Source organism: Centroberyx gerrardi, chromosome 17, assembly GCF_048128805.1.
Source record: "Centroberyx gerrardi isolate f3 chromosome 17, fCenGer3.hap1.cur.20231027, whole genome shotgun sequence".
Classification (NCBI taxonomy): Eukaryota; Metazoa; Chordata; class Actinopteri; order Beryciformes; family Berycidae; genus Centroberyx; species Centroberyx gerrardi.
The window spans coordinates 16,026,067-16,051,055 of record NC_136013.1 but is presented as its reverse complement, the minus strand read 5'-3'; the positions used below and the strand labels follow the sequence as shown (position 1 = coordinate 16,051,055).

The 24,989-nt window shown below is 40.9% G+C and overlaps 4 protein-coding genes across 5 annotated transcripts; 3 read left to right on the top strand and 1 right to left on the bottom strand.

Moving 5' to 3' along the window:
* Window positions 1-86: 86 nt before the first annotated feature.
* LOC139931728 (hepatic sodium/bile acid cotransporter-like) lies at window positions 87-7,854 on the bottom strand. Its single transcript, XM_071925320.2, has 6 exons — window positions 7,741-7,854; window positions 5,449-5,891; window positions 4,933-5,137; window positions 4,155-4,333; window positions 1,665-1,864; window positions 87-517 (listed from the first exon to the last, which is right to left on the bottom strand). Exons 2-6 carry the CDS (start codon window positions 5,841-5,843, stop codon window positions 462-464), a joined length of 1,035 nt encoding a protein of 344 aa, XP_071781421.1. The 5' UTR covers window positions 5,844-5,891; window positions 7,741-7,854; the 3' UTR covers window positions 87-461.
* A 2,863-nt stretch (window positions 7,855-10,717) lies between these two features.
* LOC139931673 (protein max-like) lies at window positions 10,718-16,758 on the top strand. 2 transcript variants are annotated; one of them, XM_071925248.2, is made up of 4 exons: window positions 10,718-10,862; window positions 14,351-14,458; window positions 14,689-14,812; window positions 15,416-16,758. In XM_071925248.2, the coding sequence occupies exons 1-4, from the start codon at window positions 10,827-10,829 to the stop codon at window positions 15,601-15,603; spliced, it is 456 nt and encodes a 151-aa protein (XP_071781349.1). In that variant the 5' UTR covers window positions 10,718-10,826; the 3' UTR covers window positions 15,604-16,758. The 2 variants fall into 2 exon arrangements, with proteins under 2 accessions (XP_071781349.1, XP_071781348.1); XM_071925247.2 differs by having other exon boundaries at window positions 14,674-14,812.
* Window positions 16,759-17,813: 1,055 nt separating this feature from the next.
* On the top strand, window positions 17,814-21,569 carry LOC139931687 (ras-related protein Rab-15-like). Its single transcript, XM_071925264.2, has 7 exons — window positions 17,814-18,006; window positions 19,803-19,863; window positions 19,969-20,029; window positions 20,165-20,242; window positions 20,452-20,541; window positions 21,198-21,263; window positions 21,396-21,569. The coding sequence occupies exons 1-7, from the start codon at window positions 17,883-17,885 to the stop codon at window positions 21,552-21,554; spliced, it is 639 nt and encodes a 212-aa protein (XP_071781365.1). The 5' UTR covers window positions 17,814-17,882; the 3' UTR covers window positions 21,555-21,569.
* A 1,304-nt stretch (window positions 21,570-22,873) lies between these two features.
* On the top strand, window positions 22,874-24,494 carry gpx2 (glutathione peroxidase 2). The gene is made up of 2 exons (XM_071925263.2): window positions 22,874-23,338; window positions 23,637-24,494. Exons 1-2 carry the CDS (start codon window positions 22,874-22,876, stop codon window positions 23,988-23,990), a joined length of 819 nt encoding a protein of 272 aa, XP_071781364.1. The 3' UTR covers window positions 23,991-24,494.
* The last annotated feature ends 495 nt before the right edge of the window (window positions 24,495-24,989 follow it).

Genomic DNA, 24,989 nt, shown 5'->3' with positions numbered 1-24,989 from the left:
AAATGACACCTGTCATTAATTGTGATTTTGTGGAATTTAATTCCTTGATCATCAAAATATCTAAAAGAGTCTACTCTTATATCGTCATAAAATACATAGTATAATAATTCAGTCTGCGACCTAAACCTTTTTAAATACAAAATGCACATTTTTATTCATGTTAATTATTACATTTCTATTTCAAAATGAACTTGTTTCCCTCTTATCACTCATTTTACATTCAGAGGCTTGATAAGAACAGCTACTGCTAAAAAATGATGGGTGATGCACATGCTTTAACAAATGCAGCCCTTGGATGGTTTTATTCTTTCAGTCAGTATCACAGGAGTGAGTGACGAATACGCACAGAAAACAGACAGTGAGGGTTTTGTTTGGTTCCATTCTAAGAATATTCATGTTCCCTCCAGTGCATAGTTGTGGTGTGTGACGTCCTCTCCGTTTGGTTTGCTGCCCTCCAGCCTCTAAGGTTCTTTCACTTCCATCAGTTTACCATCAACATCCCCGGATGCTGGCTTTTCTGTGTGAGAGAAAGGTGACGTTACATTGCTGTCTTATTTGATCTGAATTCAAAGGACCAGGGTCCTGTCTCATGAAGCAAGATTAGTGGGTTAGCGAGCTAACTGGGCTTAACCGTGGCTTTTCAGTCTCACGACGGTGGCTCACTTTTAAGCGGGGCACACCTAACCTGCCCCAAAGCAGGATATGTTCAGGCTATTAGTATAAATCCCAGGGGTGCAGGGGGTGTGGCTGACGTTACTTCTCTCCCTCGTCCATCCATGCAATATAGGTTTATGCATATATAGTATTATCAATTCATGCTACATATCATTCACTCCATACCAGTCTTGACTCCTTATTAGAGATCTGAAAAGCGCTGCTGAATTAATGGAGGGTGGCCATTTTATAAAGGCAAAGGTGTGTGTAGCAGTAGATCTCTGTGTTTGTGCATGAGAAGGGCTGCATGCTGCACTGTTTGAGAAGTATTTTTCTTCTGTGCTTATGTTAAAATTATCCTTACAACTTTCAATTTTATATTCACTGTAAAGCGTAAATGAATGATGAATTGCATTCAGTTCATTTTGTAATGTGGTTGGGGTACGGGGGGCATGCTGGGGTAGGGGGGCCCCATAGCAATTCTTGCACCCGCGCCCCTTGAGAACCTCTTATGCCCCTGATCAAATCCAAATATATCTCTGGTCTAATAAATCATCATGGAAAGCAAAAGGGTTCTGACAGGCTACCGGCCCTTCTATCTGTTAATTCAATAGCATCCCCCTGCACAGTTCTTTGTATTTCTTGTCTCATTCATTTGAATGCAATGTTTTTGTTCATATAGGGATTTGTAGATGGAATTTTTGCAATAAAGGTTATTACAAAAGTCCATGGGATCCTCTAGGATTTTTCCCTCACTGATTGGTGAGGGAACAGGTTTTTATACGTTTTGATCTGATAGCCTGATCATAACCTGCCCTGGAGCAGGTTAGGTGTGCAGCCTACGTTACCATGGCGATGTACCTGACTTAAAAGTGAGCCACCAGCCGCCACTAAACTTGCTTCGTGAGACAAGCCTCAGTTGTTACAAATGTGTGGCGAGTGTGCACTCTTCTGAACCCACCACCTCCCAACCTCCATACTAGAATAACACAGGCAGCTGTGACATTTACCCTCAGCTGGTGGCTTGAATATTTGGTAACATCTGAAGAGCAGGATGAAAAGAATGGCCTCGCCTCCCTGGAATACGATGTAGATCAGGGGGAAGAGAAACAGGGGTCCAATGACCTGAGGGCGAAAAGCCACCTTCAAGATGGTGGCACACAGCTGGATGTTCTGACACCCCGTCTCCATGGCGATGGTCCTCCTGCATCTAGACAGGATATGGTGAAGGTAGACATTTTTCATTAGTTATAGTAGGACATTATCTATTCAATGAATTGCACTGGGCGACTTTGTACGTTGGCGGTTCCTCTGTGCGCAGAGAAATATTCATACCTGACACTAGAACTTATTTTTTCAAATCGGGCAAATTTACAGCATCTCAATTAGGGGGGATGTGACACTCTTCTCTGCTGCAGCCCTACTTTGTGATTTATGCTGATACAATAGATGTATTTTTACTATTTTTTTATTATAGCTTTAAATATGCACTGCAGTGATTTTAAATAATTGCTTGCTATGGGTTTCTAACATGATGGGTGTCAGTTTTTCAGTTTTTAATTGTTCATCTAATTCATTATAACAGCTTTAATACCCCTTTCTCCATGCTCAGCCAATTCTCATGAGGTTTTGCGTGATCCTGTCCACATGCCCAGTTTTTGTTAGCCATCATGTCTAAGCAGAAATATCTAACATTCACAGTACTGTGAAAATCATGAAATATTTGAATTGCCACATGTCAAACTCCATGCCAAATAGAAAGTACAAGCCAAGGGTTATCAAGACTGGGTCTGCTGTCTCAGTCTCTGCCATCACACACCCACACATACAGACCAGCTCCCTTGCTTGTTGCCCATCTTGTCCACTTAAGTAGTCTGATGGAAAAAAATAAATATGCATGTTCTAGATAAGGAGAGAGATGGGAAATAACTGCATCATGTCTCTTTCACACCTTCCCTGCTACTGTATTACAGACTACAGGACACCTCATCAACAATGTGTACTGTCCACCATTCAGAGCATTCATTAACATCTGGGATTATTTGACATAATTTTCTCCAAGAAATAGATTGGCTATTTAAGATGGTTTGATTCTGTTTATCAAAGGGCATTGCTCAAATCTCCACAACACTGTCTTTTGGAAATTCCTTGCATCAAGTAAAATAACCTCCCAATCCCAGCTCCCCTATGGTCACATGACCCCAACCTCACCTTTTAAAGACCTTCCCAAATCCCAAGATGGCCTCTTACACAGCACCCCGTTTCATTAGTCGTGTTAACATGCCCTCGCTGACTTCCTCACCACCACCTCTCTCTGAGAAGTCAAGTGAACTTTCTGAGATCGACCCTTCAAGGGCCGAGGGAGCGAGTCAACAACGATGTAGACTTCAAGTCCCCATGAAATGAACTCCTAATTACTTTTACTTCCTGGAAAAGTATCTTTCATGGTGACCTCATGCTGCACTAGCAGGCGCAAATATACATTTCTAACCAATAAAACCATCAGATTTTTTAACAATCCCACCCCTCCACCCAAATAAAATTGCTTTTCTCTCCCTGACTCATATTCCATTGATTTAGACTTTTGAATGATCCCTCACTGCATTATGTCCCGCCCAGGAACAGGAAATGCATCAAATCAAGGAAGTAAAGATGCCATTTCATGGGGTGTTTCAGGAGCGCATCTTGCCCAGAATGCATTGTGATCGTTCATCATTTTCTGTGTACCACCCACTATGGCAGAACAAGTGATATATGAGTGTAAGTAAACAAACAATATAGGTTTTGACCTATTTCTGAAATTAACTCATCTGCAATATTTTATTACTCATTGTTCTGTGTATTTTTTTTATTATTATTTACTATGATTAATAATTAGGCTTGCTTAAGGTCAAGTACGTTTTGTTTCAAATACCCTGCTCCCCCTTGTACCCCGCCCCCCTGCTCTGCAAGTGGCCACTCGCGTGACGTATGGTGCTGTGTACTATAAACTACGAGGGGAAGTGAAGGAGTTAGTGAAGGCCTGTTAAATGACTAATGAAACACTGCACAGATGACTGAGCAGACTGAGCACATCTGGGTCTCCTGAAATGTTTGAGTGGAGTGCATTCTAGTGAAAAACAATGTAATGCATTATAATAGCCTTTGTTTGCCTGATTTGTTTTATGGAACTACATTGCCTAAGAGTAACCTTGGTCGTACTTCATTTAGTTGTGTATTTTTCACAAACAAAACAGAACTAAATTGGTAGCTTACACTCCAAATTTTTTACTATTATTACTAATAAAGAAACTGGACCTGAACGATAGTCATCATCAGTCATTTGCATACAAGTAAATGCAACAATCAAATATAATGAGAATGCAACAAACAAATCAGTAAAGATACTGATGGAGAAATACTGATAATGTTGATGGGTAAAGATAGTGGGGTGATGAATGATAAAGGCATTCCACTGTTTATAAAGTCATTGATAGGTGTATCAGTGCGTTTTCACTCACTGATGATTGACTCTGAAGATGGTGGACATGAGATATCCAAGCGTATAGCCAATCAGCGGCATCAGCGCACCCACAGCTATAAGTTGGGGGGAGAGGATCACCCACACCGTCCCTCCGACGGTGATGCCAGACATAATGGCGACCGCCACGCTGGAAATTAGCGAGATGCTGAGACCAACCTGTGGAGAAGGCACTTTGAGTCAGAGCATATCACAAAAGTCAGTTTATCCCCGTTAAAAGTGACTTAAATCTGAAACATCAAAATGTGAAGCTGGAAACTGCAAGTGTCATCTCAAAGCACCAGAGTCTGCTCTCAATGAATCAGCATTAAAGGAAAAGTTGTGAAATACTGTGGCAGATATCTTCTGGTGAAAAAAGTTTTTGAGAAACTTTGTTTCAGGTCTGTAACAGATCAGTTTCTGTGGCAGTGGCATTATGCATGGCTTTCTTTATGCCGTCACTTTCTGAGGCAAAATTGTGGGAGGAAAACATGAGGGTTAACGCTACAGAACTTGAATGGATAGAATGGTCCTTCCACTGTTTGCCATGGTAATTTGGCTAATACAGCATAAAATGGCGATTATGGAATTTCAAGGGTTAGTTGCTATGGCGATGACACAAGTCTGGGAATTAAGGCCTGTTCAGTTCAAGTTCTGTGGTTAACGCCCACACTTGCAGACCAGAAATTAGGCCAGTTTTTCACTGTTAAGTGATTCATCAAAATACATACAATCTTTGATATAACTAAAAGGGCCAACTATTCATGAGTGAGTCTCACCTTAATGATGAACAGTGAATAGTTGGGTCTGTGGTGATTAATGGCGATGCCGATGCCACAAGGCACCAGGATCATAATGAGGCCGATGGTGATGCCGGTGTACGGTACGGCACTTTCCAGATTGGGGAAGCCTTGGCAGTAGAGAAAGAGCAGCAGAGGCATCATACCCAGGGCCATGAGAGTGGAGAATGTGGTCATCACAATGCTGGAAGGGTATGAGAGAGAGAGAGAGAGAGAGAGAGAGAGAGAGAGAGAGAGAGAGAGAGAGAGAGAGTGTATATGATCTTGACTGGCATTCTTGCCCAAGTGCAGTACATAAAATTGATAAGCACTCAAATGTGCATTCAAAACTAGGATCTAAAACAAGACCTATATATTTTTCTGTTTCTGTTTATCTACACACTCTGCGGACTGTGGACTAACAGCTAAATGTGCTGACACAGCTCCAGCTGCGAGTCAGTGCAGGTATTTGTAATCTTCCAATGAAGCGGGGTCAATACGTCGATGCGTGTTTACCTCAGGTTCATGTCACCGTCCAGGGCCAGGGCAAAAATGTTGGACAGGTTTCCTCCCGGACAGCAGCCGCAGATGAGCACAGTCACGGCCTCCATGGGCCCCAGCTGGACCATCTTGGCCAGGCAGAAAGCGGTCAGGGGCATGATGCCGAACTGGGCCACTAACGCGATGGCCATTCCTTTTGGCTTGAGGACGTGGGCCTTAATTTTGGAAATCTCCATGGTGCAGCCAAGGGACACCATGGAGACAAGGAGGATGATGATGAGGAGGACGTTAATGGCGTTGTCCATGGCGGGGGAGATGGGGAGCTGGAAACCTGCGCTCCCATTGAGAGAGATGTTTCCTCCATTATAGAGGCTGGGGCTTCCTGTGGAGAGTCCTTCTGTCCAGTTCATTGTGGCACTCGTCCCAAAGCTGTGTCCTTACTGTATTGTGGCTTCGCCCTGTCACACAAAGCAAACACATACATATACAGCAGGGTTAATGCAGTTTTGGATTTTTTATTTTTTTATTTTTAGATAGTTTCCAATTTTTATTTCAATTTCAAAAGTTTACTTTTCAGTGAAGGTTTGGTAGTTTCAGCTGTAGTTTTAGGGGTGGTATTTTGTAAAGGTATATATGATAAAGTTCAGAATAGGTATTTTGTATATGTTTGCAACAGGTATTTTGTAATATAAACAGTAATAATTATTGTTTATAAACAATAACAAATTATTAAAGAGCGAATGAGAGAGATGTGTGAATTTAGACAGCGACTAGTCTGACAAAGAAAAGCATGTAAAAAGGAGCACTAACAAGAAAATGTCAAATGGACACAACCACGACCATAAAATGTACACATGGTGACAAATACATTAACAGCCCACACAGTCCAGTGCAAAGTGATATGCAAATTGTCTCAATAGTCCACACAATAAAGAGATAAACAACAAGTAGATGAGATAGTTTTAGTTCAGTTTTTGTTTTTGTTTCACATAGTTTTGTTAGACTTTGCAACCATTCACATCAGAGACAAAGCATGGTCCATAGCTAGAACTGCAGGTCCTCAGGCAGAATTTCATCTGAAGAATCAATGTATAAGGAATGCTAAGTCTGAAGACCTGACGTCTCTTTCAAGCAGCAGTGGAAACGCGGCTAGTTTGTGGAATGTCATGGAATCTCTAAAAAAAACAACTGCATTACTTCTCTCCCTCCTCACATCAGCTGTGAAACTGGTCCCTTCGTAAACAAATCTGATATGGCTAAAGCTTTTAATCATCATTTTATTTCCTCTGGCTTTTTATTTGACAAGCTTTCTGCTGTTATGGCCCCATAAAGTTTCACCACTGGCCCAGCAGAAGGAGCTTTGTCTGATCCTTCTTTTCATACTGACAGTAAATTCTCTTTTAGACCCGTCACTTTTATTGATGTTTATAATATGTTGGATGGCCTAAATATATGTATATATATAAAAACCTACTGGAGAAGACAATCTTGATCCTTTCCTGCTGTGTCTCATATTTTTAATTGAACTTTTATATCTGGTAAAACTCGCAGTCTTGAAGATTTACTTCAAAGGTGAAACACTCTGTGAATAACATTCTGTTAATTCACTTCTCACAGGTTCTGATTATTGGAATTCAACAAATGATTCACTTACAGCCATAAAAGTAATGGCACAAATGGTTTTCCTCCTGAGAAATTTAAATATTACCCTTCAGCTGCTAATAGCACTGAAATACTTGGTTGGATCACTTTAATAGTGATTGCAAATGATATCATTCACTTGAAGAAAACACACTAACATGGACTGATTGGAGGCAAAGAAAAAGTCTGTGTTGTCCCCAGGGCTTATAGTACTTGTCTTGTTTCCTTGGTAGCCACTGGCAGGGCCTCTCACCAATATGGTGCCATTCAGGCAGCCACAAACACACAGATGCACAGAATAGACACAGTAAGGAATCCAATTATACATGCAATCAAAGAGGCCCTTAGTTGGGGAAAGTGTTTTTCTGTTGAAAAGTGTCTCTGCCGTACCGCAAGTGTTTTCTCACTGACAGAACTATGTATGATTGTATAAGACGATGCAAAAGATGATTGTTTGAGTTATTCTTGGTTTTCAGGTCAATGAAAAATTACCGCTGCAGATGGAGATAATCCTTGCACACAAATGTATTTTCATATGCATGAGAGACTCTGAACTGAAATTATAATTCAATTGTAAATAATGTAAAAGTTCAGAGTCATTTAAAACATTTACACTCATTGTCAGGACGACTTCTATTACTGAAAGTGATAAAAGTATTTTCTTACCTCCATTGTGTGCCAGCTTCTGCTGCTTGGATCGGTGGTCCTGCCTGTTGCTCCCTCTCCCTCTCCCTCTCTCTCGCTCTATTCTCCTCTCTTATACACACTTCCCCATCCCGCCGCACATTCTTCTCTGTAACCCCTTTTCTCTCTGTCTAGAACCCCCCCCTGTCACATGGGATCATGATCACATGGGAGGTGTAAATGTTTGAGCAATAGACTCCTTCAGATGCACGGGTAATGGTGCATCAATTCCACTGAATTGTATTCGTCACACACACGTTTGTCATCATCCAGTGTAAATAAAAATATGTTCCAAATTAAGGGTCTGTTTTCAGTTTCATGCTGAGTGTACAATTCTAGTGAATTCAGCAATTACTGGAAGTGTTGCCTCCTATCTTCACCTACTTGTTCCTTGGTCTTCCTCTTTCTCCATCATAGAGTGCCGTGGGAAAGCCCTGTTTAGCATCAGCAGGCTTGATTAGGTGGACAGAATGTAATTGTTTCTCTAGTGCTAAAGAGGCCCTTTATTCACTTTGTCGCAGTTGCACGTGTTTACAGGCCATCAATTAATATTATGCAACCAGGCAGAGGGTTCAATTTGCCTGGCAATGCTATCAGTCTTCTCAAAGGGACTGGGCTACCTAAACCAAGACCTTCCAGTCACTACTCACACACTCGATCAGATATGTCAAATAAGGCTAAAATGTTGCTTTGCCCTAATCTCCAAAAGTATGGTACAGATTAGATCATGGGGGCCATGTGTATTTTAATCTCCACGTACCTCATGTGCAGACTTTGTCAAGTCTGAATTTTATACAGGACCAGCAGCCTGACTCGTGTTCACTTGCTTCTCTAAATGCCAAGCACAAAAGTCATGTTTCACAGCAATATGAGTTCTATGCAACCTATCATAATCTGTTGCAGTTTTATGTTGTTGAGGATGCCATGGTTAAAATGATCATCCTTTACATGGGTAATCCTGTCATTTCAGGGAATTATACCGCTGTTGTTGTGTGAAAACCTTGTAACTCCAATTTTGGTGATTTTCATGTTTTAACTTCAGCTGAAGGATCACATGGTTCTCTATGGGCTGAGAAAACTCTACGACCGCTTGGGCTTATGAAACCCTTTAAAAACCCCACTGGATAAACTCAAAAATACATGGTGGTCAATATGAAAACAAGGCAGATTTTCTTAGTTCCTGAAAAGCTAACATTTGGGAAATACAAGTTGTTTTTTTTTACCTGACAGCGACGATACAGTACATGTTGGTATACTGTTATTGTTGCTACTATTGTTGTACACTATTGTAAAGCCTTCATTCTTTTTCTAATCTGCTCATGCTGTAATGACAAAGTTATAATATGGAATTGTGATTGTAGACTGACACAAAATGGGTATCACTGTGTGTAATTGGTGGTCTGCAACAACTACTCTATGTTTTTACAAAGATATCACCATCTAACCATCACAAGAAATCTTTTTTTCGTGAATCTATTCTGCACATAAACAAGCAAATACATGTTTCAGTCTTCTGGAGAAGACCATGTATAGAGTCACTTTTTCCTTACTGGCACTGTTATTATATGTTCACCCTCCAGTGCTTAAAATGTGCAGTATTATTCCCCTTGCTGGTGATAATTGTGGAGTTGAGTTTCGCTGGCTGATCACAGTGTGTGCAGCTTGAACAGGCATGTGCATCTGGAAAACTATCCTGCAGGTCAGCTGATCCAGGCAGGCAGCTCACGAGACCAGTATCCACAGGCGGTCTCCAACTGTGTTATGTGAACATAACATTGTGTTATTTGTTCCTCTGTTGCTGCTTTTTTTTAATAAATGCTTTAAGATACTGTTTTTTATTGATCATGTGAACAGCACATTTCTGAGCTTGGGCTACACTTTTCTCAGTTTTTCTGTTTAAATCTGTGTAGGCTTGATTCAAAGAGGGGATATTTCTAGCAGCGAGAAGAGACATAATGATCAAAGTGGAGGTGATGCATAATACGCTTATATGCTGCAGAGGTAAAGGTTGAGTGGGATGCAGAACAGGGGCACCATTTTTTCTTAAAGGTATACTGAGGACACTAAAAAACACGGCCTGTCAGCTTTTATTCCTTGCCTGCACCCTCTGGTGTCTATTTTCAGAAGTACTTGACAGATAGCCTGATGTTACAGCATACAGCACATACATCAAACACCATACTATATGTGTAAATGAATGTATCTTTTTTTGAAAACCACAAAACAACTAATGTTGAGCTTAGTTTTCTGCAAACTAAACAACATAAATTACTGATAAAGCACATCCTTGTAGTGCTGCCTACTCCAGAAACAGCCAAATAGCCTGTTTAAAGGTCCTACAGGGAGGGAAGTGTGCAACCAGGATGGTGAGTGGGGGAGGGCTGCCGAAGCTAGGCCACCATCTGGCCTCATAATCATATGCTGGGAGAGAAGCCTAGTTATTGTGGCCTAACACTACCCTGCTGACAATGACCACTGAAACAGTAGGCTTTAGCATAATGGCCCTTTGGTCTGCAGGCTTACTAACATAGAATTATGTATGCTTAGAAGGCCTGTTTGCAGAGACTAACTTACAACAAATATGGATGTCTGCCATAGTTAATCACCCATTTATGCAAAACAACTTCATTAACTGCTGTTTTTATATTATCATTTTTACAGCTGTAAAGCAAATGATATTAACATCCCCTGAAATAATAACACTGAAGGTCCTGAGGCTAAAAACGTGTGTTTGCAACTTGCAGGAGATAACGGTGGAGTTTTGTGGGTGCGTCCAAGCCCGGGGGCTTGTGGGGGATATAGTTCAATTACCAAAAACAGCACAAGTACAAACAGAGCTGCGTGTAGGGGAGGAACTTCATTGCCCGCAAAGCCTTATTTTGTTGCGCCTGCGCCGTGTATGTTTCCCCGTCCATGTGTAGGCGAATCACGTGTAGAGAATCCGTTGATCGTCATGTCCCTGCTGTAGCAGCTATACTCCGTGCTAGGTTTCATTATTTGCCTCCAGTTGTTGCTACACTTTGTTTTGACAGCGGTTTGCTTTATTTTCTCATACCCCTCACCGAAGAATGAGCGACAACGATGACATCGAAGTCGACAGCGATGTATGTTGTTCAGTTATCTCTAGAAATAGCTAGCCAGTTTAAGTTAGCTAAACAGCAAACGGTGTTTTCACATTTCTGTCAACCTACGCTAGCTGAGCGAGCTAGCTAGCTAGGCTGTTTGGCTAATGTTAGCTTTCAGGACAAGCAGAATACAGAGCTGGCAGACAAAAATGCTTTAGAGTGCTAGCTAGCTAGCTGGCTTGCAAATTAAAGTTATGCAGAGAAGTCTGATGAGCGGTTTTCTTCGCTTTTCCTGGGTTTTAGCCGTTCGACATTGATTGCTCCTTTGGGACAGTCCAGTGTAAGACAACAACCAGCTCGCTACATAAATTGACAGCGTTAGTTCTGGCCGTCGATATTGCTATATCGAAAGTCGCTTGTCCAGTAAAACCTGTTTGATGGGGAAATAATATGTCGAAGTTGAAGCTGCAGAAATATTATCTGAAACGCGATGCGACAACCATAAACAATCAGTAAGCTGTTACCGCAAGCAAGGTCAGCTCATCTGAGAGGTGAACACCGAGGTGGCTGTTATCACGAAGTTGTTCTGAATAAAAACCAATATAGGTTATATTTGGCTACCCCAACGTTTTGTTAGTTGTGTTTATGTTGTAATGAGACAGCGTAGCTCTGAAAATATTAACGCATGAAAGGGTAATCCCATCACGTCAGCCTAAGCGCGTCCAAGCTATATTTAGCGGACTAGCTGGGTAAAATGTTCGTATTCCTTTCATTTCTGATCTTTCATGTAGCTACTACCATGTGTTGTTGCTGCCAAACACTAGTTATTCAGTCAGTACTGTGGACTTGCGTTCTCCTGTAATCAAAATAGAAAAATGTAAGAGGCTGTGCTTATGTTTTCATGTTGGTCGATTAGCCAGCTTAGCTATGCGGGTTAGAGACCTGCCAAGTTTGCCTGTGGTGTCTCTGTTACCCTCTGGATCTTTAAAAATATGTTATCGTTCATCTACAGCGAGAGTCCAATGCTGCCTGCGAGGAGACTGTACACTGCATGTATAATAGTCCTTGCCAAATGCAACAACAAACATCTTTAGAAATACACATTTATTTAGAAGCTATATGCTGTCCATGCCTGCGGGGTTTGATTTAGTATAAATCTGTTATGTTTTATTTGAGTGTGCATCTGAAAACATGTCAGATCCTTGATCTGGCCAGATATTTCTCAGAGCAAGGGATTCCCCTCCCCCCGTTTGATTAAGCTGGATCTCCAGCTCTGGATCAGAGCTGTGATATATTACTGTGTTAGTCAATATTGGCCTACAGTGGTGCATTAGTCCTACATTGGTGAAGCTGTGTAATGTTAAAGGATAACTTATTTTTTTCATGTAATATTCAAGTGGCTCTTACTCTGAGAGTAGGCTCAGAATTGTGTCAATTGGGATGTTTTTTCTCTGGTAATTATTACCCTAGATAAGTCAGCTCATGTTAGTGCTAAATGAATATGAGTCACAAGGGCAACAGTGACATGATGCATAGTTCTTGATCAGATCAACTGATATCAACATCTCTTTATGCTAAATTAGTAAGATGATGGGAAAAAAATTAAATATGCTGCAATTACCCTTATTACTCATTAATTTAACGTTTGAGTTGGCAAATTTTGCTAATGGTTGTATGGCCATTACAAGAGTGTCAAGCAAAGCATTAAAATTTCACTTGGCTCTTAGACCAAAGAACCATGCTGTTTGGTTCATGAAGATAATTGTGATAAATCATTAATGTAATTTAGAGTACCCAATTATGCTACCATGTGGAGTGTATGAAAACTAATCAGTTTATTCATTCCATTCAGCCATACATTTGGCATGTTTGTAAAAATTGGTAAAGAAAGTTGCAAAGAAATAATTATTTAATCTACAAGACCTACAATACAAGAATCTTTGTGTATGCATACGTAATTGATAACCTTAAAAAAATCTGATAATGGCTTTAATCAAGGTGTTGAGGTCTAAGAGAATAACTTTTATAACACACTAAGTACCAATTGAGTGTCTTTGATATTTAAAGTTACAATATTCAACTTTTCACACTGAGGCAGGAAGTGTATTGTTAGTCCCGCCCTCCTCTGCTTGAGTTGGTCAATTTCCTGCCGCAGCACTTGTCAGTCATCTTGATGAGCTGTCTACCTTGAAACGGCACTAACCTGAGGCTGAGGTAACCAGCATCAGTAAAGCCACCGCAGGCGTTGAGGAAGCAGATGGCAAACACAGGCAGTCTGCAAAAAAAACCCCAAAACAATGCTGATGTTCACTCTGTGTTTATGTCTCTTCACCATGGTATACGGCATGTGGGACTAGTGCTGCAACAATTAGTCAATCAACAGAAAATAAATTGATTTTTATAATTTACTAATCGTTTTAATCATTTATCAAATAAAAATACCATACATTTGCTGGTTACAGCTTCTAAATGCTAAGATTTGCTCGCTTTTCTCCATTTCATATGATAAAATCTATACTTTGGGGTTTTTTTTGGCTGCTGGTCAGACTAAGTACACAATTTGAAGACATCACTTCGGGCTCTGGTAACTTCTAATGGGCATTTGTCATTTTTTGACATTTTATAGACTGATTAATCGATTAATTGAAATTAATTGTTAGTTGCAGCCTTATGTGGGACATTATGTTGTCATGTCTGTCTGTCTGTCTGTCTGTGCGTCGACCATAGGCGTCGACATATTCTTTTGAACACAGTAATTTCAGAACAATACATGATAGAAACTTCATACTGACACCACAGGTTCCCCCTATAGAGCAGGTGATCTGATTAGATTTTGGAGCACCTTGCTGCAGAAATTTACATATTAATTACGAAAAACAGATTTTCTTAAATCTACTATAATGGTTTAATGCTTTAAGATACAGAGTTCATATTAATATTGCTCACGTGTTATGTGAAAACAAGTATGTTGACATAGAAATATTTGCCAATTAATTCACTTAATAACCTCATTAGCATGTGGTTATGTTTACTATATCATGGTGATTATAGCGGGACATTAGGCAGCTCAAGTGCCTCTTGTCTGCTGCACATTTAGCTTCGCTGTTCTTTCTTTTCTCCCTGCTTTCGGTTATTGTTGCTATGTCTTCCCTGCTCTGTGGCCACTAGCCTCACTTTGATAGCCACAACCCAACTCATCACTAGCCATGGCCAAACGACACGCCCAGAGTAAATGGTTTACACCCCAAAACATCCCAAACACCATTGAAAGGCCAATGTCAGGCAAATGGGGAGATTTAGGCATGTAAACACCTGGTCACAGACTGATAATGTATAATATATCTCATTTATATTGAAAACAGTTGCAGAATGCAGCATTAAATAGCTGTGTGTGTTGTTTCCTATGTGTTACAACAAGAACCACATAGAAAACAAGTCAGCAACTTTGTTGTGACTTCCTTGTTGTTTTCTCTTGTGTATCTTTGTGTAACTGGCACTGTCAGTATAACCTCTGACTCGTTTTGCAGGCAGACAAGCGAGCACATCACAACGCGCTGGAGCGCAAACGCAGGGACCACATTAAAGACAGCTTCCACAGTTTACGAGACTCTGTGCCTGCATTACAAGGGGAGAAGGTGAGAGGCATAAGTATTCATTTTCTACATTCCAAAATCCTACTAGCAGTGGAAATAGGAAATTGGTTGGAAACACTCCATGAAGGTCTGTCTTTGGCTGTTAACCTTTGTTTATTATCAAGACTGAAAACATAGCTATAAGTCAATGTACAAATTGATATTACTGTCAACTGCAACATTGCCCAATGGCTTAGTTCTGTAATTTTTGCTGACAGAATTCTGTCAAACAGGCTTCCCGAGCACAGATTCTAGATAAAGCCACAGAGTACATCCAGTATATGAGGCGAAAAAACCACACCCACCAGCAAGACATTGATGACCTGAAGAAGCAGAACGCACTGCTGGAGCAGCAGGGTAAGTGGAGCCATTCCAGGATGGGACAGGCATCTAGAGAGGAGTGATACACAGCAGAGGGTGAAGGAAATCCTTGTGTGTTTTGTTGATTCTGTGGATGTCTTTTTGTGACGACCAAGTGAGGTATTGTTTTACACAGTTATATAGGGATGGGACAGTATGCTTATCTCACAATACGATTCAATACGTGATATGGGGTTCACAATTCGATACATCAACGATGTAATAAATAAAAGTTCAATAACAACAAAGTATGACTGTGCAGAGTTATGTTTATTTCTGAGCCACAAATCTTTCAATGGCATTGGCTTACTACAATGTAAACAATAATTTAAAAATGTCATTTCAAAGTGCAAATAATATAATTTTGATGGAGAGTTTGTGAAATTGTGATGGGCAAGCGGTCTCATTTGTTATTGCTACAGCAGAATAAAAAGTAGGTAATATCACGATTATTTGTTCTACCTCATGATACGCGTTGTCACATTTTTATATTACGATATATTCAATTTAAATATATCGTCCCATCCCTACAGTTATATATACTCAGAGTGGTGCTTACCGGTGTTTTTTGTGTTGTCGGTCTTACGGGCGCCGCTGCAGTGCGCGCGCTGGAGAAGGCCAAGGGCAACACTCAGCTCCAGGCCAGCTACTCCTCCCCCGACAGCAGCTTGTACACCAACCGAAAAGGGAGCGCGGTGTCCGCCTTCGACGGCGGCTCCGACTCCAGCTCCGAGTCGGAGCCGGAGGAGCCGCCCAACAGAAAGAAGCTGCGCGTGGAGCCCAGCTAGACCCGGACTCCCACCAGAGACTCTCTTGTCCACCAGCCCCCACTCCTCTTACCTGTCCACACTCGGTCCAGCCTTCTTATGCCAGTCCAGGAGACAAGGTGGAGACCGTGTGAGAGAGGTGCTATTATGTATAAAACGCTTCTACCTTTCTCTTTCCTGGCCAACATCCTGCCACTCCTCTTGTGGCGCTGCGACAACTCTCGAGACCCCCCCCCCCCCCCCCCCCCCCCCCCCCCCAAAGTGAGGCAGCTCTGCAGTTTTGAAGGACTTAATGCTTTTAAAACCTCATAATAACCATTCATAATCAAATGTGGAGATGACAAGGTGTAAAGCTTTAGTAAAGCTACAACAAATACCCTGATTTATTTTTTTCGTTGTTGTTTTGGACAACCTCTGCAACCTGTCGGAAGAGTTTTGAGACTTACAGACCTTTAAGAAATTGTCCTTAGAAATAGTTTACCTTTTTAATATTCGTACTTTTCCAGAAAAGAATGTGAAGTTGCTTTGGAAAAAAAATGTATGTCATGCAAGTTGCAACCCTCCTGATTCAGTGTAGATGGCTGAAGTTTTTGTCTTTGAAATGTTTGTGTAATCAAATGAATCCCTATATTTAAAGTGAAACGATGAAATTGATTTCTTATCCCATATTGTACTTTGTTGTTTGGCTTGAGATTTTTCTGTGGACGAAGGAGGATGAACAAGTTGACCTCTCGTTTTAGTACATTTCTCACTTAACAGGTTCAACTATTTGTTTTCCTCTATTTTTAATATTCTTAAATAAAACGTGGGTATAAGAAAAAAAACTTCCCCAAATGGATACTGAATGTTACACAATGCAGTTAAAAGGCAGTGACCTTTATTTTTATTAATGGAAGAAGTCCATATCAGTGTGTAGTACTTAACACTGTATACTCTTAAATGTTGTCAGTTCTGCAAAGAAAAACCTTTCCTGGAAATATTTGCCTGTGCTGGGAACGTTTGTTTCTCTTCTTTTTTTGTCCTTTTTGCAGAGGTAAATTAGTGTGTACGAAATTGATATTTGTTTATTCCATTCCATGGAAATTACAGGTATGTTGTACATACTGCCAACGATTGTCTTGCAAGTTGAGGCGTACCTTTACTATAAGACTATAAATAAAACTATTTTATCCTTTTGGGATGTCTTTATTTGTGACTTTACATGACTTGAATGTGATAAGATGTCATCATAGTTTAAGTACAGTAGACTTGCTGAAGGTAGTTAACTGTACTGTTAATTGAGCAATATTTAACTCTATTCTTAATGGATAAACAGTGTCAATGGACACCCATTTCTTACATCTGGTATGATTCATGAAATTCAAGAGACCAAGAGCTCAATCAGTAAATTTACTGGACTGTGAGAAGACACTGAATTTCTGCATTTTCAGTTAGATAAGGATGGATTATTGATTATATTTGCTGCCCTCAACTGTGGTGTCAGTAGTAAAAATTCAAACGAGAATAGATTGGTTTAGATTTTTTCTTTGTTTTTGCACTCAGCTTAATTTTCAGAAATTAAAAATACATTTGTTATGGAAAACTTGAAGACAGACATAGTTGGTGCCTATCGTTTGTTTACATCTTTAAACTAACGGGCTCAGCACAGTGTTACAGTGATGTGTGTCACCTGACCCTCCTGCTGCTGGCCACAAATCAAGGCGCCAACCTCTTGACCGGGATGGAGATTTTATGCTGCCTTCAAGTGCCGTAGGAAATATTACAAATATGAGTTGAGCGCACATGAACGACCCAACGACGTGGTAAATACAACTACCGAAGTCAGAATTTTCTATGATACCTAAGTTGCCAAGATGTGACGTTTAGGGAGACCATGACGCCATGACAACATTGACGGTAAAAGTGATGTATTTTATTATTAGGCCAGGCCTATATGCTTATTGTTTGGCATTCTATCCAAAAGTTTTGTTCTACGTTTCTATTTTCACTCTCTTTAACTTTTAGTTATCATATATTTGTGTTTTTAATTAAAACATCAAACACCATTTCCTCCTCTCTGCCAATGCACCAAAAGTAACTTCATTTCTAAAATGTAACCAATTTAACCAAGTCACCAGTAGCTACTTCTGACCGGCTACACGGTCCATGTTGCCGTTGTTTCTGACCTTCCGATCTCAGAAGTAGGAGTTTACGTAGAGCACGTGAAGGCAGCACATGGCACCAGCGAGAAAAGACGTTGGCCAAAAGCCCCACATCTACATGGAAGAGTCATGCTTTCTCCTGTATTTTAGCCGTTGACCATGGCTAAGCAGTACGACGTCTTGCTCAGACTGCTGATCCTCGGAGACTCCGGGGTTGGGAAGACTTGTTTGTTGCGCAGGTTCACGGAAAATGAATTTCATCCTTCGCACATTTCCACAATCGGTAAGCCATCCAACAAGTTATTCGATGACGCTTGTTCCAAAAACTGCCAGGGAGTTTGTGTAGGCTACATTGTGTCTGAACATGATAAACACAAGGAGGTTTTATATTTGCAACATAAATACGTTTTCCAAACGAATGCAAAGGCTGCAACTTCTATGTTGAATTCGCAGCATAATTTCCTGTAATTTTCCCTTTGGCCCCAAGTGTTGAAGTTAATGAGATTAGGTGCAAACTGCCCCAGGTCATAATTAGGCGTTTAGATCCCACCCTCTGAAAATGATTTTAAAAATATGTCCCCATTATTCATGAAGCTATTGTCAATAATCAGATTAGGGCCATATCATAAAATCATTAAATCCTCTAATGAAGACACAGAAATCATTGACATGTATGTGCAGATATCTGAAGACACCAGTGCATGTGGACTCGGTCACACTGGGTGAGTCAGAGCAGGTCTGTGCACTGTCACAGTCAGGTTAATGATGGGAAGGAAAGTCTTAAGGAACAGGAAATGCATTTATTTTTCTTCTGCTCTCAAATTGTTTGATTTTTATCATGCATGTCTTTTTTTTTTTTCTTCTTACAATCAAATGTGTGGACTGATATGCACCATAACACATTAGTTCTCCATATCACTGCTGTCTGTTTTCCTGTCTATGTGATAAGCTAATGATTTGGATGAAAGCGATATCCCAGTGTCACATAATAAAGTGAAGTGAAGAAATAAAGGTCCTCTGTTTATCTGGTGACTCTATTCTCCAGCAGCACATCAACACTATGGCAGGCTATAGTTGGTTGATTATGTGAAGGTAGTAGAACATGCTTGTGAAATGCTGTTGCTTTAGTTTAGGGGTGTTAAAGCTCTTTGGACTGTAAGCTGGGCAGCTGAATTTGAAGGAAGCTTGTGTTTTTTTTCCTCTTCCTGATTGGAAGTAGTGTTGTGTGGAAGGACTTAGTTACAGGGGATTAGTTAGATTATTTAGAGAAAGTGCCACAGAACAATCTCTGATATTGTGATTAATGGTGAACATGAGATGCCAGACCTGCATCACCATCTCTCAAAAGTAGTCGCATAACTAGGTCTATATCTTAGTCAGACCTGTTGAATGCACACACACACACACACACCCACCCAACACAGATTTTAATATGCATGCAAGTCTGTCAGTGACAAGATGTTAGAAAGGCTTTTGAGTTGATTGGCGACTACTGTACATGTTGTTTATCACATTCAAGTCAACTATACATTAGAAAGGACCATTTGAAGCACTGCTTTTTATATTAAATACTACAGATGTTAATGTTTACTCTATGGCTGCTTGGCTAATGATAGCCATCAACTGGTACCAGCAGTAAAAATGAACAGGAATCGATTTCTTTTTCCCTTGCTTTGATATAAACCTATGACCTTCTAACTGTTTAATAATGTGATTTGTCAGTGATGCATTTCTTTCTTCAGCAGCCAGTGCTGTGCAGTCACATTCTTTGCTCCCTTGTCCTGTTACCCAGAAGGAAAACACTATCGTAAATGACATCAATTCAGCTTCCCTCAGGGAGACAACTTGATTTAAAAGTGAACACTATGCAGTGATTGAGATACTATTCATTAGGGATAATAGCGTCTCCAAGCAACTCTCATCAAGAGCTCACAAATACACAAACAGCCCATGCAAAATACCCCCGAAGCAGCTTGAATAGGATTTTTTTTACTATTTTGGCACAGTTGGTTGAAATGATTGTGAATCCTGTTTGAACTTGTAATTTAGGTTTTTGATTTGTTTCCTTCTGTTTTGTAGGAGTTGATTTTAAGATGAAAACATTAGAAATAGATGGAATCAAAGTGCGAGTGCAGATATGGTAAGTGAAATGGCTTTGACTATGGCTTGATGTTATGTACTGTTTTATTGCATGTATGCTGATGCAGATATTGAGTTGTTTACATGTATTTTGTCTTATATGCAGGGACACGGCTGGTCAGGAGCGTTATCAGACCATTACCAAACAGTACTACAGACGGGCACAGGTGATCCCTCCATAATACCAGTCACTGGAGTCAAGTTACCATTATGGTTATTATGGCATTCATTCATGAATGCTTTACAGTGATATGCTCTTGAATCTGTCCTTGTCCCGTTTTTTTCTTTTGATTCATATCCAGGGCATCATCTTTGTATACGACATCACAAATGAGCCGTCTTTTCAGCACATAGTGAAGTGGGCCAGTGATGTGGATGAAGTGAGCGCTCTCTTTTTTTTTTTACTCCCTCTCTCTCCTTGTCCTTCACTCTCCTTTTTTTCCACATTCTCATTGTTCTGAGTGGCCCAGTATCTGCATTCCCTCTCAGTGAACGTTGGAGGCCTGCTCCCTACCCAGCGGCTTAGTGTGAGTGACAAGCTGGTGAAGTCTCTTATCCCCGTCTTATCTGTCTTTATTTTTTTTCGCAGTATGCCCCTGACAAGGTGCAGAGGATCCTGGTGGGGAACAAGTCTGACGAGGAGCTGAACAGGCACGTGACCAAGGAACAAGCAAGCAAGGTTTGCTTGACTCTCATTCTATGTAGTTTTTGGGAGGTTGGTCAACTAAGTGATGAGAATGTAGACACCAAAATCATCCAAGTGTCCCCGCTAGATCATTCTCTCCAGTACTATGTTGAGTGATAGTATGCAACTAGCATTATCTCAAAAGTAAGATAAATGGTATATAATCTTAAAGGATGCAGGAGATTGGTCAAATTTACAGGAAATATGATACAAAAATATCGCACTGTGTAAAACTACCAGGGACTACTTTCCCTGTTTACAAGACTGTGTCCAGCTAAAAATCACTGCACAGTGGACGAATACATGGTGGCTCACCTATAGTTCCAAAATGAACCCAGCTACATCAGCTATATTGAATTGATATTTCATTTAAAAAATGTATGAATCTACAGACCATATAATAAAAACTACTTATGTTTTATTACTAAAAGGTGAGTCTTCTTATTTTGGATAATGCTAGTCACCAACTATCACTATCACACTATCAACATAGTGTATTCTAAAGTGTTAGCATAGAGCAATTCATGGTGAAGTTGTCCAACTGGCCAATCTCCCCAAAAGTTGTTGTTGCTTTGTGGTGGAAAACAGACTAAAACTATAACATCTTTTGGTTTAGTTATTTCTAACCAATGTGCAATTGTATTTTGTAGCTAGCAGAAACCTATGGATTGGACTTCTTTGAGACCAGTGCCTGCACCAACAGTAACATCAACGAGGTGGGGCACAAGTTATACCAGCAAAGAAACTATCCCAGTAGACGTGTTCATAAATATTTGGGGAAACTCCCTATGATGCATGAAGCATTGTCGTTGAAGGTATTCTTTCTGTATATTTCCTCCTTCCTCCAGTCATTCACCCGTCTGACAGAACTGGTGCTGCAGGCCCACAGGAGAGATGTGGACACCTTGCTGGACTCCCTGGATGATTATCTGGACCTGGCTGCTCTGGAGGAAGAGGAGAGCAGTCAGGACACTAATGACAACGCTCAGAGGAGCTGCTCGTGTTAGCAAGAAGACCATCATAGTGCCATGGCAAGAAATAAGCTCAAGATCTTGTTTTTCTACCGTTGTGACTTAATGCAAGCATGGCGCAGTTGCTTGTGAGAGAATATTTTGTTGACTAGATTTTGCCCATGATGCTGCCGAAATGCTGCCCCCCTCCTCCTCCTCCTCCATATTGTGATCTGTTTGTCATGGAAGTGTTCCTTGGCACTGGACTCTTTTTGTAGGTCTGTGGAGGTAAAAGCAGTTAGCAGTAGCTACCAGCAGAGGGACAATTTTGTTGCATGATCACTCTGAAGCCTGCAGCCAATACAGAGTATATCTGCAGTTTATGAAGTCAGTTCTGCTCCAGTAACAAAACTAATGTCAACACCCACTGTATTTACATTTTCCTTTGTAGAAACCTGTTTTGCACTACGTGTCTACTTTATTATTTTATTGTATTCCGTTATCTTTGCTTTCTCATCTGTTATGTACACATTTGCAAATTGACTTGTGACATCTCGGTGTGGATCTGACTGTTTCAGCTCAATCCTCAGCACTGTTTATGAAGCTTAGACGAGTATGGAGGCAATAACAAGGTAGCTAGAGGACAAAGTTGAATTATTTACACCTAGAAACTCAAGCCAAGCAGGGGTGGATTCATTTACACAATGGGCTTATTTACTCAAAGGGGACAGTTTCATGCCCATGCACGATGAGCTTCTTCAATGCAGTGCGGGTTTATCATTTGCCATCCTGAAAGTATATGTACAGCATGTTCTGTGAATGTGATTGGCATCGCCTACTGCTGCCTATTCTCATATTTATTTCAAGGTCTAGTGAGGTGCCACAAAATTTGTCATTTTGATATAATGTTCGACTGCATTGGCTTTGGGTTTGAAACTCCAGGACGTTACAAAAAATCAAGGTATGAAATGTTTGATATTTTTGAGGTAAATAAATTGGAAGTTCATATTTAAAACATCGGAAGACTTGCTGAGTCACTAGATTGGGAGTAAGAGTGAAGCCAGGCCCACGGAGAGTTTAGACAGTAGATTCATTTATTTTTCATCACATGCTGTGACAGAGAGATAATGACGTGTTAAATGTTTGATGACCGAGAAACTGATATAGCTCATAGAATTACCATAAAGCAGAATGTCATAATGCATTTCCCGCTCTGCACTCTCTGAAATAAGTATGTATAATTGTAAGAACTTCAAATTATCTAGAACACATGGTATTTGAGTCCATGCATCTGAGATTTTAGGTGAAGTTGTCAAATCAAGTTGTTGAGAATCTGATACATTCCTCTTTAAAAGTCATGCAAAACAACAACCAATATGCTTGATTTATGTGACTCTGATTCCATTTCCCTGTGTGGTTTTACAAACCGTAATATGAATCTATCTGCCACTTCTACTATTGAGGAGTATTGTATGTCAGGTGCAGATCAATTTCCTGCAGAGCCATTTGACACCCATGGAAGGCGGCTTTCTGTCCTAAGCGAGTCAGGTGACCAGAGCTCGGATACAGTCGCACGCCGAGATCCCGTCCGCCGCCAGTGTGGAAGCGGAGGAGACGAGATGACGTTCATCGCCAAGACCTTCTACGACCTGAGAGCCACCACGGTGGAGGGGGACCCGGTGGACTTCAACGTGTTCAGGGGCCGGGTGGTGCTGATCGAGAATGTGGCCTCGCTCTGAGGCACCACCACCCGGGACTTCAGCGAGCTCAACCAGCTCCAGAGCAAGTACCCCCATCGGCTGGTGGTCCTGGGTTTCCCCTGCAACCAGTTTGGCTACCAGGTCAGTTGATCAGCACGGAGAGGTTTGTCTCATGCACAGTGACTTGCAATGATTTCAAGAATAGAATAAGCTTAATTCCTCTATCACCAAAATTAGAAGCAACCAAAAGTAAGGAGTGCAAAGGTCAAGGCCTTAGTGCTCTTACAGTATTTCTGTGATCATAGAGTGATAATGTAGGAGAAGAAATGGAATAAGACCCAAGCAGAGAGAAAAAAAGGAACACATTAGAACCAAATATCTTCCTGAAAAATCTGACAAAACAACATCACACTGAAAGCTGAATGCTTGTGTTTTGCAGGAGAACTGCTCCAACGGCGAGATCCTGAACTCGCTGAAGCATGTGCGTCCAGGAGGCGGCTTCCAGCCCGGCTTCACCGTCTTCGAGAAGTGCGACGTGAACGGGACGAGCACGCATCCGGTCTTCGCCTACCTGAAAGACAAACTCCCCTATCCCGACGACGACCCCAACTCCCTCATGCAGGACCCCAAATTTCTGGTTTGGAGTCCCATCAGCAGGACGGACGTCTCTTGGAACTTTGAGAAGTTCCTCGTCGGGCCAGAGGGAGAGCCCTTCAAAAGATACAGCAAGAAGTTCCCCACCATCGACATAGAGCCTGACATTCAAAGACTATTGCGACTAACCAAGAGCTAAAAATAGCCCACTCCTCCTTAATGACTTCTCATCTATAACTGTCAAAGCTGATATGCTGTCGTCCATCCTTTTAAGCCTTATTAAATGAGGGTGATACTCTGAAAAGCTGTGGGAGTATCATCTGAGGCCTTGTAAGTGCTTAAGAGTAGTGGATGAACGCATTCAATATATTTTTCAGACTTCAGTATGTTGTTGGAAAGAGAAAACACTCGAGGGAAACTTGCAATGTAGTTTAACTTTTGAACAAATGTGCATATACTTTATTTTTTATATTCTAGTTCTCATTCCCAAAACCATTCATAAAAAAGAAACAGAGTAGTTGGTACTAAACTAAAATGTCCTTTTCTCTCTAGTCCTATGCTGATCTGTCCAGCAGATGGTGCTACTGATTTGATTATTCATACACATGCCTTATGACTCTCATGCATGCCTTTATGAACAAGCATTCACCCCACACACACACACGAAAACCTGTTTGTGTTGGAATAAAACTCTCAAAATCTCTCCCATTATTGTTTCTTTTTTATTGCTCCAACATCCTGTGAGCCACTTTTTATTGCCGTTCAGATGTTTTGCCTATGATGAAAGCTTGACAGAAACTGTAGTCATGTCTGAAACAGCTCTGTGTAGACATGAGGCTTCAGGCTGGAGATGGAATGTGGAATTACAATGCATGTTGTCATTGCATACTTGATCTCTTGCTAACTCGCAGGCCGTTCCACCTCACTACCTGCATTGTACAGATTTATCTCAGCATCTACCCGCCTACTGAGCACATTCCTGGGTAAAGATGTTGAGATCTGTCAACTTTCTCCACATGACCCACAACACTCTGACCCATACTCTACTTCTGTACAGCAGTGACACTTGAAGGTAAATCCTAATCCATGCATCTAGGAAAACTGCTGCCCTGCCTCTGCAATGAGCCTTCATCCAGCTTCAGTTTCCTATTCCAACTGTTCAGTATGCACTGTTGACAAAGCCTGCAGATTAGCAAAG

Coding starts and splice junctions, on each gene's coding strand:
- LOC139931687 (XM_071925264.2), top strand. CDS start 17,883: ATGGCTAAGCAGTACGACGTCTTGCTCAGACTGCTGATCCTCGGAGAC. Junction 20,542..21,197: donor CCAAGGAACAAGCAAGCAAG/GTTTGCTTGACT, acceptor TGTATTTTGTAG/CTAGCAGAAACCTATGGATT. Junction 21,264..21,395: donor CCAACAGTAACATCAACGAG/GTGGGGCACAAG, acceptor TCCTTCCTCCAG/TCATTCACCCGTCTGACAGA.
- LOC139931728 (XM_071925320.2), bottom strand. CDS start 5,843: ATGAACTGGACAGAAGGACTCTCCACAGGAAGCCCCAGCCTCTATAAT. Junction 5,138..5,448: donor GACGGTGACATGAACCTGAG/GTAAACACGCAT, acceptor ATACCCTTCCAG/CATTGTGATGACCACATTCT. Junction 4,334..4,932: donor ATTCACTGTTCATCATTAAG/GTGAGACTCACT, acceptor CCTTCTCCACAG/GTTGGTCTCAGCATCTCGCT.
- LOC139931673 (XM_071925247.2), top strand. CDS start 10,827: ATGAGCGACAACGATGACATCGAAGTCGACAGCGAT. Junction 10,863..14,350: donor ACATCGAAGTCGACAGCGAT/GTATGTTGTTCA, acceptor CTCGTTTTGCAG/GCAGACAAGCGAGCACATCA. Junction 14,459..14,673: donor CTGCATTACAAGGGGAGAAG/GTGAGAGGCATA, acceptor TTTTGCTGACAG/AATTCTGTCAAACAGGCTTC.